Source organism: Acanthopagrus latus, chromosome 23 (assembly GCF_904848185.1).
Source record: "Acanthopagrus latus isolate v.2019 chromosome 23, fAcaLat1.1, whole genome shotgun sequence".
NCBI classification, from domain to species: Eukaryota; Metazoa; Chordata; class Actinopteri; order Spariformes; family Sparidae; genus Acanthopagrus; species Acanthopagrus latus.
In genome coordinates this window covers 15,815,358-15,828,109 of record NC_051061.1, presented here as the reverse complement: position 1 = coordinate 15,828,109, position 12,752 = coordinate 15,815,358, and the positions used below count along the sequence as shown (strand labels likewise).

General features: G+C 43.0%; 1 protein-coding gene across 1 annotated transcript; it reads left to right on the top strand.

The window, feature by feature from the left end:
• Nucleotides 1-3,546: 3,546 nt before the first annotated feature.
• LOC119013909 (glial fibrillary acidic protein) lies at nt 3,547-9,284 on the top strand. Its single transcript, XM_037088819.1, has 9 exons — nt 3,547-4,225; nt 6,069-6,129; nt 6,231-6,326; nt 6,417-6,578; nt 6,676-6,801; nt 7,831-8,051; nt 8,167-8,210; nt 8,723-8,805; nt 9,035-9,284. Exons 1-9 carry the CDS (start codon nt 3,705-3,707, stop codon nt 9,074-9,076), a joined length of 1,356 nt encoding a protein of 451 aa, XP_036944714.1. The 5' UTR covers nt 3,547-3,704; the 3' UTR covers nt 9,077-9,284.
• The last annotated feature ends 3,468 nt before the right edge of the window (nt 9,285-12,752 follow it).

Sequence of the window (12,752 nt, the reverse complement as noted above, 5' to 3'; positions counted from 1 at the left end):
TATGAAACACTTTCAATACTTAAAAGTGTATTTTGATGATGGTACTACCTCTATAGTTAAAGTATCACTTTGAATCCAGGACTTTTACTTGAATTGGATTAATTTATGTCACAGTAGTTCTACATTACATACATAAAGAATCTGTTTGTAAGTGGATCTGATTTCTAAACCAGTGTTAACGACTGTTAATCTCTGTCGGTGGAGCCGAAGATTTCTTCCACGTCTGGACACTGGGATGCGCCAGAAGAAAAGGAATACTTTCATGAGAAACTTGTAAGGCCTCACGTGGGGACTACACACACACACACACACACTCAAGGTCAGTTCCCCAGACAGGAAATTAGCTCAGATTTGAATTCAATTTAAACCAGATTAACTCAAAATGGCTTTCTTAGGCATGGAGATTCAGTCAAGTCCTGTTTTCCTTCACCCATATTTACAATTTAATTACACGCTGTGTGTGAGTTGTACCAGTTTGATTAGCAGCCTAAGGCCACTGCATCGAGCACATACTCCCAATAATGAGAATCAGACAGGTGGTTCAAATGAATCTTGTGCAGTACATTACATTAGGAATTCAAGGTAGAGACGTAACAAATGTGTCTCAGTAAGTCGATGTTGAACCCAGAGCCCTACTCCTCATTTGAATTTACACCATGTCTGAGAAACAAGGCCTTGATGTAGTGATGAGGGTGGGGCTGGGACAGCCGTATTTCCAGCTCGTTGGTCAGGATTCCATCTGGTATGTAGCCATGTACATTCAGGCATCAGTGAGGTTGAGGGATGGTAGCAGGGAGGTTCACACTGGGGCTTCTGGGGTGTAAAATGCCAGAGCACAAAGCGGGCGTTGAGTATTACGCAGTCAAACTTAGCTGGCAGCCGTGTTTCCTTGGCCCGAGATCACTCTGAGTCCAGTCGCATTAGGATTCTGCCCCGCACCCTTTTCCTTGTAAGTCCTGCAAATTAAACGGTCTCCTCATGTAGGACACATGAATCAGCTGTTTGACTTGGCCCCTTAGTGACTCCAGCAGCAGGGAGGGAGGAGAGGGAGAGGGAGAGGTCTGCACTACCCCCCTTTATTCCCTCTCTGTGAATGTTTAATCTTCGGGACATATTACCTCAGTGACCAAATCTGAGGCAACGGCCGTCACTGTCTGAAAAATCTAGAGAGCTGAAACAATCGATGTCACCTTAATGATGCAACCGAGGCATTAATCCTTAGTGATGGAATCAACAAATCTCTGCCAGACTTACAGTGTGCCATGTTGTTTAACCTCTATCAACACAGACCAATTAGAATTCAAGACACTGTGTTGTTGTCTTTCTTCCTTAAAAGCAACAACACTCCGATGCCAGATAGTAGAGTCTTTCGGGGCTTTATTTACTGTCTCCCAGTACCGACTGGTTTCCACTCCCTGTGATTTTACGACCCAGTAACAAAGAAGTCCTTTATGTCCCACTACTGCTGTTGTGGTTTTACTACCTGTAGGAACACAACTGTTAAATTAAATCAGCACTGTTTCTACAAGTTTGTAGTCTCAACAAAATAGTGTAGAAACTGAAATTTAAGTGTTCATACATTCAATGCATGTGAAGATAGAATAGAATAGATGTTTATTGTCATTGTTTCAGAAACAAGAAATACAGTTTTAGATGTTTGTAGTTATTTATCCGTCTGTGTCCCACGGTCATGTGGCCATTGATTTCGATTCATTGTGTTATGTAGAGAGAAGGGTTGGGTAGTAATGGATTACATGTAGTTGGGATTACTTATTACATATTACAACAGGATGTCCTCCATGTGGCTATTGATTAAAAGAAAAACTTACAGAAAAGAAAAAGCATCCCAAATTTAGAATATAAACAGTATAGCAGTGTTTTTTACTAGGTAATTTTAGCAAATATGAAGACCAAAAAAATGGGTTTGCATTGAAAATGTTTTGAGATGTTTAAGGGAAAAAGATGGTAACAATAAAAAATGTAATATTTTTCAGTATAAGCGGCAACATTCCTGAAGTAATCAAAATAATTTTAGATTATGTTACATATCTCTTGGATTACATAACTAATTACAAAAAAAATGCCATATAATTTGTAATTTCTAAAGTCATAAGATTCAACTCTTGAAAAGAATTTGGAACATGACAAGAAATGTGTAAATCAGGGAGTTCAATAATTTTTGAATCATTACTTAAGGTTTTTATTCACTTTTTATTAGAATTGCCTGAAGTGCAAAGGAAAACTAAACCTTTTACACAAAAGTTCTATTGTTTATCTTGAAACAGTATTCACTGATGCCTTTACCTATTATTCACCTGTCTGACATCCTCAAACTACTCTGGACTTTATAGCACTTTTGTAGAAAATAAGATAAACATAATGTTTTTCAGGACATAATTGTTGTGATGGTGCTCTGAGTCAATGGACTCTTGAAGCTCAATTCTCACTGTTTTCAGGGATATACACTTGAAGAAGGAGAGCATGCAGTCAGTCACAATCTTGTCTCCACAAATCACGTCCTCTTTGGAAAGAAAAGATCAGCTGAGGGCCTCTGACTTAGCCGTACCCACTGTTGTCGGGGTAATGCACGAAAATGGTTTTGTAACGCAGCCTCTGTTGGTCCTGCTGGAGTTCAGATTAGGACTGCACTGCCCTCTCCCTCCTTCCCTCCCCCGCTCCCTCCCCACTTCCCCATCCCAACCCTCCTCATTTCTACCACCCATCTGTCTTTGGAGCAAATGGGACGTCTAATAACCCCGAACATACCGAACACCCCGGAGTCCTACTCTCTCGCTGGGGCTTGGCTACAGGTTTACCCTCTGCTATGACAAAAGTGTGCAGAACTGCACTGTTGTTACGTCATGTAGCCAAGCTCATACACATCTCTGTTGACTGTAGAGTGGACAGCATGGGCGCATTATTCGCATTAGAGTAAGCAGGTGTTCAGTGAGGATTTGCATGTTGTTTGGTCCGTGATATGCAATTGTAAACAGTGATCCAAGGAGGAGAGGCAACTGCTCTGAGGTTTTGTCCTACACACTGTTTGTCTCCTCAACATGTGGGACCCAGAGAGTGAGTCCGCTAAATCTTGTAGGTTTCTATGTTGGACATTTTCGTCTGCAGTGGTGCACATGTGCAACATACCAACAAATGTGAAATGTCAGTCTTCCTCCATGTCTTATTCATCTGCTCCGTCTGTCAACCTGCTGTTGCCGTCTCTCTCTAGAGAGTGGCGCTCCAGTCCCTTTTGTTCTATCAAATTCTGTTTTTGGTTTTTTTTTTCCAGTTTTTGTGAGGGCGCATGTGTGGTCAGGTTGAATTGGCGGCTAGACCCTGTCACACACATTCCTTTTCATTCAGCTGGAACAGAAAGAAAGAGAGAAGGACAAAAAGGGGTGAAAGTAAGAGTGAGAGAGACGGAGAGAGAGAGTGAGTCAGAGGCCGGGGAGATGGGAGGAGAGGGGGAGAGAGGGAGACGGCCAAGAGACATTTGTAGTTGAGTGGACGAGCACAGACAATCCCTGGCACACAGCTCTTTGAGTGTCATGTAAACCACCCCTTCGCTCTCCCTTTTTGTCCCATTCACTGCCTGCCACCCTCCCTTCTCTCTGCCGCACCCTGTGGCCTCTCTGCTTTGGACTTGGGGGGTTTGCCTGCCTCTATAAAAGCCCCGTTTGTGCTCGGAGAGAGCTTCATTCCCCATCATGGAGACTCAGAGATACCAGTCCTCGTACAGGAAGCGTTTTGGGCCCCAGGGCTCGAGCAGCTCAGGAGTCAGAATTGGGAGTCTTCCTTCCAGTCGGTACTCCTGGCATGGCAGCCCCCGCAACTTCACCCACTCCAGCCCGATATCCAGGGTCTCCTTGGGCTCGACCAGCACGGCCCTGCTCCTGGGGAGCCCCGGGGAGCGGCTGGACTTCTCAGCTGACACCCTGATGAAGACCCAGTACAAGGAAACGCGCACTAATGAGAAGATGGAGATGATGGGCCTGAATGACCGTTTTGCCAGCTACATCGAGAAGGTGCGCCTGTTGGAGCAGCAGAACAAGGTGCTGGTGGCAGAGCTGAACCAGCTGAAGGGGAAGGAGCCCAGCCGCCTGGGAGACATCTACCAGGAGGAGCTGAGAGAACTGCGTCGGCAGGTGGACAGTCTCACTGCTGGCAAAGCTCGGCTGGAGATAGAGATGGAAAACCTGGTTGCCGATATTGGCACCCTCAAGCAGAGGTAGGAGGAAGCAGGGTGGGACTCCTGTGGGTGGTCGATCAAGTTCGTGTGATGCAGTCACACAGTCGCACCCCCCACCCGCTATGTCCCTACTTTGTTCTCGTTCTCTTCAAAGATTGCTTTAATAACGTGCAATGTAAGACGTGATAAACCCTCACTTTGCACTGTTCTTTGCTTGCTTTCTCATATTTCCTTATAATGAAAATTACATGTACATAAAATCTGGCATTTGTCAAACTTTTCGAAAGGTTATTTAAGTTCAATGGCTAACATATAAAAGTGGAACAAATCCTGTACAGTTTTGTTGTTTTGTTGTTTATTATATAATAAACATTGTAACCCTTTAGAAGGGTGCTCAAGTTTCAAAAGATAACAGATTGAGGGGAGCAGTACCAAACTCCCCCCTGCTTTGTCCTTTCTTCTGTTTCTACTATCTCAAGTAAATTGTGCAAGATATTTTGAGTGATTCGTTGCAGGAGCACTCAAAATTCATCCTGTTCAACACATTTGTAACTATCAAGACTTGCACACACGTGTACACAAAAGTTTTTGGTCAACTTGAATTTGTTTTACTTTTGTTGATGTGCACTTTTTTGGATTTTGGATTTGATTAGCTACCATGGCAAGAAAAATCAGCTCAGCTTGCCAAGATCAGAGAGAAATAAGACAAGTTTATTGCTCAGCTTTTTTTCCTTCTTTTTTTGAAAATTATATACGTATTTAAATGCAGGTTAGTTTTTTTCTCCAATTCACTGGAATGCAGACCGCTGAGCTCTGCCCGAGCTTTACTCCTGGATCCCTCTTTACAAACTTGATCCTGGCTGAAGCCCTCATCGCCATTGAGCGAGTGCGGACGAATGAGGCGAACACAATGGCAGCCTTCCACAAAGGAAGCAGACAGCCAGGCAGATGTTTTCTTGCCCCTTGTTACTCCAAAACACATCATTCACTGCAGCGGCATATCCAGCTTTCTTTAACTGAAGTTTCATACATGGCATGAATCAATAATTTAATTTAGCCAGGAGAATAAGCTTTTGAAAGACTCTGTGGCAAAAAAAAAAAAAAAAGTCTCTTTCAGACTCGTCTCTGATTACCGTGCAGCTCCTGGTTCCCTGAAAGAACGCAGGGTGAATGATGATGGCCGTGTCTGAGAGGGGGTCAAAGGTCACTTTTGTGATTCCTGCTGCTTTTCTCGAAGCGCTCGATTCAACAAACGCTGCGTGAAGACGTACAGATGTTATTACCCCAAGTCTGGGTATTTATGTTTCCATGCCTCTGTGTGTGTATAGCAGAAGGATTACAGGGTGGTGTGTGTGTGTGTGTGTCTGCGTGTGAGGCTTTGCGTGCACACATGGACCCTTTGTGTGTGTGTGTGTGTGTGTGTGTGTGTGTGTGTGTGTGTGTGTGTGTGTGTGTGTGTGTGTGTGTGTGTGTGTGTGTGTGTGTGTGTGTGTGAACTCCATCCCGTGGGAAAGGCCTCTGTCTGTTAGATTGGAGTGAATGCGTAATGATGCGTAAGCTGCCCTTTCAGCTGAGCCCCGGTCGTCCCATGAACCACGGGGAGCAGCTCACAGTGAAAATCTGATCTAAATGTATGAAATATTTTTTCAGTTGCCATAGTTTGACTCTTAATGTACAGGAAACTCTCACTTGAATTACAAACAAAAAAAATGTTTGTTATTGTATTATTAAAGCTGTGCCATTAAGGAGCAGGAGGAAATGACATTGGAGTAAAGAATATTTGGATTATTTAAAAACCTCAACACCCCCGTTTGTGGATGTTGCCTTTGTGCAAATTATAATTTAAAAATTCTTTTCTTGATTTTTTTTGTGACTTTCTCAGGTTGCAGGAGGAGACCAGCCTCCGTCAGGATGCAGAACAGAATTTAAATGCCTGCAGACAGGTAATTCAGCAGATATTACCCCGAATTCATGACCAGAACAATGTAAATATTCAGCACGATGACTCTGCTGCATTACTCTTTGTGCCTCTTTCTTTGCATAGGATGTGGATGAGGCGGCTCTTAATCGTGTCCAGTTGGAGAGGAAGATCGATGCCCTGCAGGAAGAGATGAACTTCCTGAAGAAGACTCATGAAGAGGTAATAATAAAATGACCCATGCCTTTAACCACAAACAGCCACCTGATTCAATTTACCACTTCACCTCACTTGTTCCACTCAACTTCTCAGGAGCTGCGTGAGTTGCAGGACCAGATCATGGCCCATCAGGTGCACGTTGACCTGGATGTCTCCAAACCCGACCTGACTGCTGCTCTGAGAGACATCAGGGTCCAATATGAAACCATGGCCACCTCTAATATGCAGGAGACGGAGGAGTGGTACCGATCCAAGGTCAGTAGACTCAGATATGTGCAGTGCACATCCAAATTATATTAGATTAGAGACAAGACTGTTACAAACTGTCGGACTGTTTTCTTTTCATACTCAGTTTGCTGACCTGACGGATGCAGCCAATCGAAACACAGAAGCCCTGCGTCAGGCCAAGCAGGAGGCCAATGAATACCGGCGCCAGATGCAGGTGTTGAACTGCGACCTTGAGGCTCTCCGCGGGACAGTAAGTCCACTGAATGTTACTGCTTACACTTACAGCTGAAATGATCTTAATGTTATATTAAGACTCCACAAAATTAGATGACATCATGACAGTGACATATTTTGTTGTGTTGCCTCCACAATGGAACTGAAAATGAAACAATCAGGTTTAAGTGATGTCACTCAGCTCTAATTTGATGATATTTTCATCCACATAATATGATCAGGGCAAAAAATGTTGCCTTTTATTTTATAGTTTTCAGAGATGTATGGAGAACTCAGAAATATTAACATACAGTGTGATGATATCATCCTCATGACATCTTCAACCCATACTCATTAGATCAGATCTTCCCTGGTGGTGCCTGCCAAGCTTGTACAGTAGCCATCTTTATGTCTCGCTTGTATCTTTGACTCTTTACCCTCTGTCTGATCTTCAGCAAATTAAAACACAGTTTGACTGAGGTCATGTGACTCACTCCCCTTATCAAAGACATTCCCCAGAAAAGCGGGGAGGACCTGAAGTCAAACTATACTTATGTGTCTCTTTTGTTTACATTCAAGTATAAAGATAAAAATAAATGACTTTGACAATCAGCAAAGTTATTAGTGCAGCTATCTGTGCAGCAGGGAATTTGCTGTACAGTTATTTACATTGCTTCATTTAGCAAACCAGCACTTGGTTCAAATAATGGGACTTTCTATGTGTACACTTTGTACCCAATATGGATGTGAACACACTCAAATTCCCTTAAAGCTGACTTCAAATCCAATCACCAATCACTGTTATATTTCAAGTTCACTCAGCTGGAGAGCCAAAAATAGTTGAAGCAGTTGTGCAAGTCATAGTTATAAATGGTACAGGTATGAAACAGTAGCTGCAGTATCAGCTCTAACTGCAAAAATGTGGTAAAAGCAGTGTACTATAAAAGTAGCAGAGCAAGATTAGAAAATGATAATGTACTCTCAGTGTCCTACACTCTGCTGCTGCTCCTTCCTGGGTCTTTAGCTGCACAGTTCATTACTCAGTCCGTGTCTTCCTCTCTTTCAGAACGAGTCTCTGGAACGTCAGCTCCGGGAGATGGAAGACCGCTTCTCCATGGAGACAACTGGTTACCAGGATACGGTGAGCCATCTGGAGGACGAGATCCATGCATTGAAGGAGGAGATGGCAAGACACCTGCAGGAGTACCAGGACCTCCTCAATGTCAAGCTGGCCCTGGATATCGAGATTGCCACCTACAGGAAGCTGCTGGAGGGAGAGGAGAGCAGGTGAGGCGCAGCTTGGCGGGAAAGCTTTGTAAATATTCTTGTGCTGTCAGGATATTTACCTTTTTTGGGGGTTTGTTTGTCAGTGACTGTAGTTGTCTCTCCTCTGTTGCTCCAGGATCACCATTCCAGTCCAGAGCTTTTCCAACCTGCAGTTCAGAGGTCAGTATCTGGGGTCGCTCTCTTTCATTTACTGATTCAGCTGTTTTTGCTCTATGGACACACGGTTTGTAGAAAGTGATCAGTTATATATATTCTTGTCAACAAGTTCACATTTTGGCCTGAAGGTGGCACTAAAGGAGATCATCAAAAATGATTAGTTATAATTCGTTGGCCACTATTAATATCCACTGGAAATTTTGGGATTATCTCTTTTTAATAGGTGATTTTTTTTTTTATTTTGAACAAATTTGTTTGTCCCTCCCTCATCTGCCATGAATTCACCTCCTACTTCGTTCCATTTTTAGAATAAAAATTATGTAATGGTAAGGGTCAAAATATCTGCTTTATAGTCTTAAATGAGTTTGGCCCCCTGCATATCACCTGCATTTGTGATTACGCACAGGTCACTCTTGGGTTTGTTTGTTTTTTTAACCTTTTCATGACCTTAAACAGAGGAAAATAAACCTCCATGTCTGAACGTTTCCCTGTTTCTACCTCCACTCATCCTCCAGAAACTAATCTGGACACTAAAACCCCAGAGGCCCATGTGAAGAGGAGCATCCTGGTTCGAACTGTGGAGACCAGGGACGGGGAGGTACGAGCTCTTCCAGAGCAGCACAGTTTATTTAACACTCTCACACTGAGGCGAGCCAGTCTGCACATTGCACCCATTCCCTCTTGAGGGCAATGTTGAACCCTTCTGCAGGTTTTCACACACATCCACTGTGGTCTCTGCACACCTGATGCCATACGCAGCAGCAGACGCTCACCAGAGATTTCTTTGTTTTGCTATTTTTAACTCTAATCCGTTTTTTTCTTTTCAGATCATTAAGGAATCAACAACCGAGCACAAGGATCTTCCTTAAAGATTTGCGACCAGTTCTCCCATCTTGACTTCAGGCACAATCTGAGGATTCTGAGCAAGATTTTTCTTTTTTTTATTTCCAAACCCCAAAGCTGCCCTTCATCACATCAATTTCATTTTTCTTCTTCATCTCTTCTCATCATCCTCCACAGTCTAATATGTTAACTGCTTTTCAACCATGATCTAACCATTAAATACACCTAGACGCCCACAGTAGAATTTCTGCCAAAAACATTTATGTTAAGTTTTTGTACAGGTCCACCAAGAGCTTGAGTTGAATGTAGGTCAGTCGAAACTACTGGACATTAGTGGTAACCTGTGTTATTTGAACTTCGACTTCGACAGTCCAGATTTTTTAGCGTCGTTTCAGATTAGCTGCCATAGAAGGAGAGCTTGAAATGTAGTAATTGTGTTCGGCTTATACGTAGCGTGGCGGAGGTTGACGTGTGGTTATGTGTATGTGAAATGTGGCAAGAGGAGTACCAGAGGGTGATGGGGTTTGTTGCAGACGTCGAAATAAAATGGAAGATAGGCAGGGAATGAGAGATGTGTGTACATTAGGGCAGCATCCTGGCAGAGCAACGGGTGAATTCAGGCTGGTTTTTAACACTTGTCTGGTGCTTCTTTGAATTTCATTCCTCTGATGATTCAGCCACCTCTGTTCAAATGCTGACTGTTGTATTTAAAGCCCTTCACTTACAGTATGGCTGATTAGACATGTGCTCAGATTTGCGTCTGCAGATGTTTGCTTGGATCATAAAACTCAAGTACTATGTTATTTTTTTCAAAAGTTACAACCCCCCTCGCCCCACTGAGTAACCAAACAATGTGCTATGGTGGCTTTCGAGGAGCTACAGCAAAAAGAAATACATGTAGGACAAACTGACAGTCAGTGATTTGTTGACATTGTGATCAGGTCATTAATTTCCAAATATAAATCAGTATATGTTTCTTTACTGACACCAAGGATGTATAGAGGCGCAAGAGCGAATCAATTCCAAAATTCAGCGGCTGAATTTTGTCTAAATCTCTTTGTACAGTCATTTGCATAACAGCCCTGTTGTTTTCATTAATGACCGCGGCAGATGCTGAATGCCTGTGTGCTTTCCCCTCACTTGGCAGTGACCATGGCAACCTTTACAGTGACGTCACATCCAAAAAAGTGCAAGCTGTCCCATCAAACAGGTGTGACAAAACTATCAACAGAGTGAGAAGGCTGTGCACGACCTGACAAGACCATCATCACTTTTCTGACAACCCGTTTGTGTCAGGGGCATGTCCGCCGATCCATCAGAGGCGATAGGGACAGCGCCAGGGCGGAGGTGTGGGCGAGGTGTTTGACGTGACCTTTACCCTTCAGCCTCCGCTTAATCCACCAGCATCCCTCCTCCAAAGCCAGTAGTAGTGTTTGAACAATTGTGGTGAGAGAAAAGCCGAAATCCCCCACCAGAAACCCTTGCTCGTTTACTTTGACAGGGAGGATGTTGGGCTAAATAGGGAAGGAGGCTGTAAGGAAGATCCTCGGTTAGATGGATGGATGGATGTCACAGCCCAAACACTGTAATCCAAGCCTTGTGCTCTGCTGGAAGCCCCCCCGCTGGCTGCAGCCGCCCTGACAGGCCCTGTCACTGATGAGAGAGTGGCGCTACAACGAAGCTTGGCTGCCGCTGCGCTCGTCGCCAAGGACACGCCGTGAATTTGTTTTTCCATGTGCCACCCACTTTCTTCTCTCCTCAACCTCCACCCATGTCACTCAGCCCCCTCCTCCTCACCCTGACAATAACACGCAGCCCTCTCTTGCATTCACTCTGTTTTAGTTGTGCTTTTTGAATGTCGATCCAGGATAGAATTTCTGACTTTCGAGTCTCGTAGCAAAGATGCAGATGAAACCTGCATTTTTAATGTGAAGAAACCTGTGCAGATGTGACTGTAACATTAGTTTTGACCAGTGCTCTGTGCCATGACATCTTGTGGAATTAACAACAATAAAACATTTTGTTTGTTAGAGCTGATGCCTCTTATTTTGATCTTTCAAACAAGGCTTCAAATGAACCTTTCATGAAAGTTTATGTGTATAGCTCCTGATTCAAATACATACATCAACTTCAATCTCGCTGAAATGAGTGTTATATATGCTGACAGTTTACTTTAGGGTATGAGAAGGATGACAGCAGCAGACAGACACTATTCATCATGACTGATTGTTTCTGACCGTTGGCCAGTCCATACTGCAGAGCAGATGGGTCTCACTTCCTGTATTATCACGGCTCAATTGTGAGTGTTACCGTATATCTGAGCAGACGGATGATTGTGGCCAGAAATAGTGCTGCCTGCAATGCAGAAAAGCACCAGCACTGGATTGTCAAACACTTCACTTCAAGTTTCGGACAAGTCTGTTTCCCATGATATCACATAATGTCAAAAAGATACTAATAGAAAGATTGCACAAGTTAACAATTTCAGGGTGTTACTCTGGGAATTGAATTCTTCATATCCTATTCATACCGATAGCTCTGTCTTTTTCAGACTTAATTTCAATAATAGTCTGGTGTCAACATGTACAATGAAAACAGTTTTTGCTGATCACTCCTGATAAGTGATTTCAAAATAGGTAATGTAGGACGAGATTCACAGTCCTTCTTCGGTTGTCCTGTGCAAAAATACTGCAGAAAAGTTTAACCAGAGCCAAATGAGGCTTCAGCAAATAAATTGTTTTCACACAAATGTCTTCTTCGTGTTGCTATCCAGCTCAGCAGGGAAACACAAGAAGGGAATTTAAAAGACTCGCACACATTATTTGCCTAACTCAGATCGCTAAAGCCTCATACTGGCTTCAAATAAGATTTGGAATATGTTTTTGCATGAAACAAGGATTCTGGATTTAGTCCCACATCTCTTTTATCCGACGAATATTAAGAAGAGCTTTCTTACAGCCAGCAGGGAGGGAAAATGACAGCAAGCTGTTTCGGTGTGTTGACATAAGCTGTTTTCAATATTGACATCAATATTGGCAATTTAGCAATTTAGAAAAGGACTTTCAAAGTGTCTCAGAATATGAATAGAAAATCAAAATGATATTAATTGCCTTGAGTGAACATTTGGATCGATGATGTAGGTTAGATAGGAGGAAAAATACAAGTATAAAAGCAGCTATATGAATCAAACAGCAGGCAGCGACAGCAAGTTTCAAGCTCTGAGCTTCTCCTCAGATGGCGTAAAGAGCTCAGAATGTTTGATTACGCCTCCCATTTTTGTCTTTATTTTTATCTGATACTTGGTGACCATTTATGAAAGTAATGAAAGCATGATGTCATCAGAATCCTTCTCAACATGGTCAAAGAAACTTTGCCAAACTAACTAAGCTTTTCGCCAGCACATAAATGTGACATTGTTCGCAAACTAAACTGATTTTTTTAATTCAAGTTTACACAAAGAACGTGTCTGTTTCCTGAGCCTCATGAGAGAAATCCATAAAAAACGTCACATAAAACACCTGTAGACGAACATGTTTTACCACAATTCTCTGCTGTTCTTTGGGATGATATTTTTTGAAGTGTGACTCAGTGTGACACTGAATGTGTGTGTGTAAAGAACAGTATGTATCTGTTTTGCCCGGCTCTTATCAGAGGAATGGAGTGTCTCAGGTCTGCACTGAACGCAGCCCTGAGCTGAAGGAC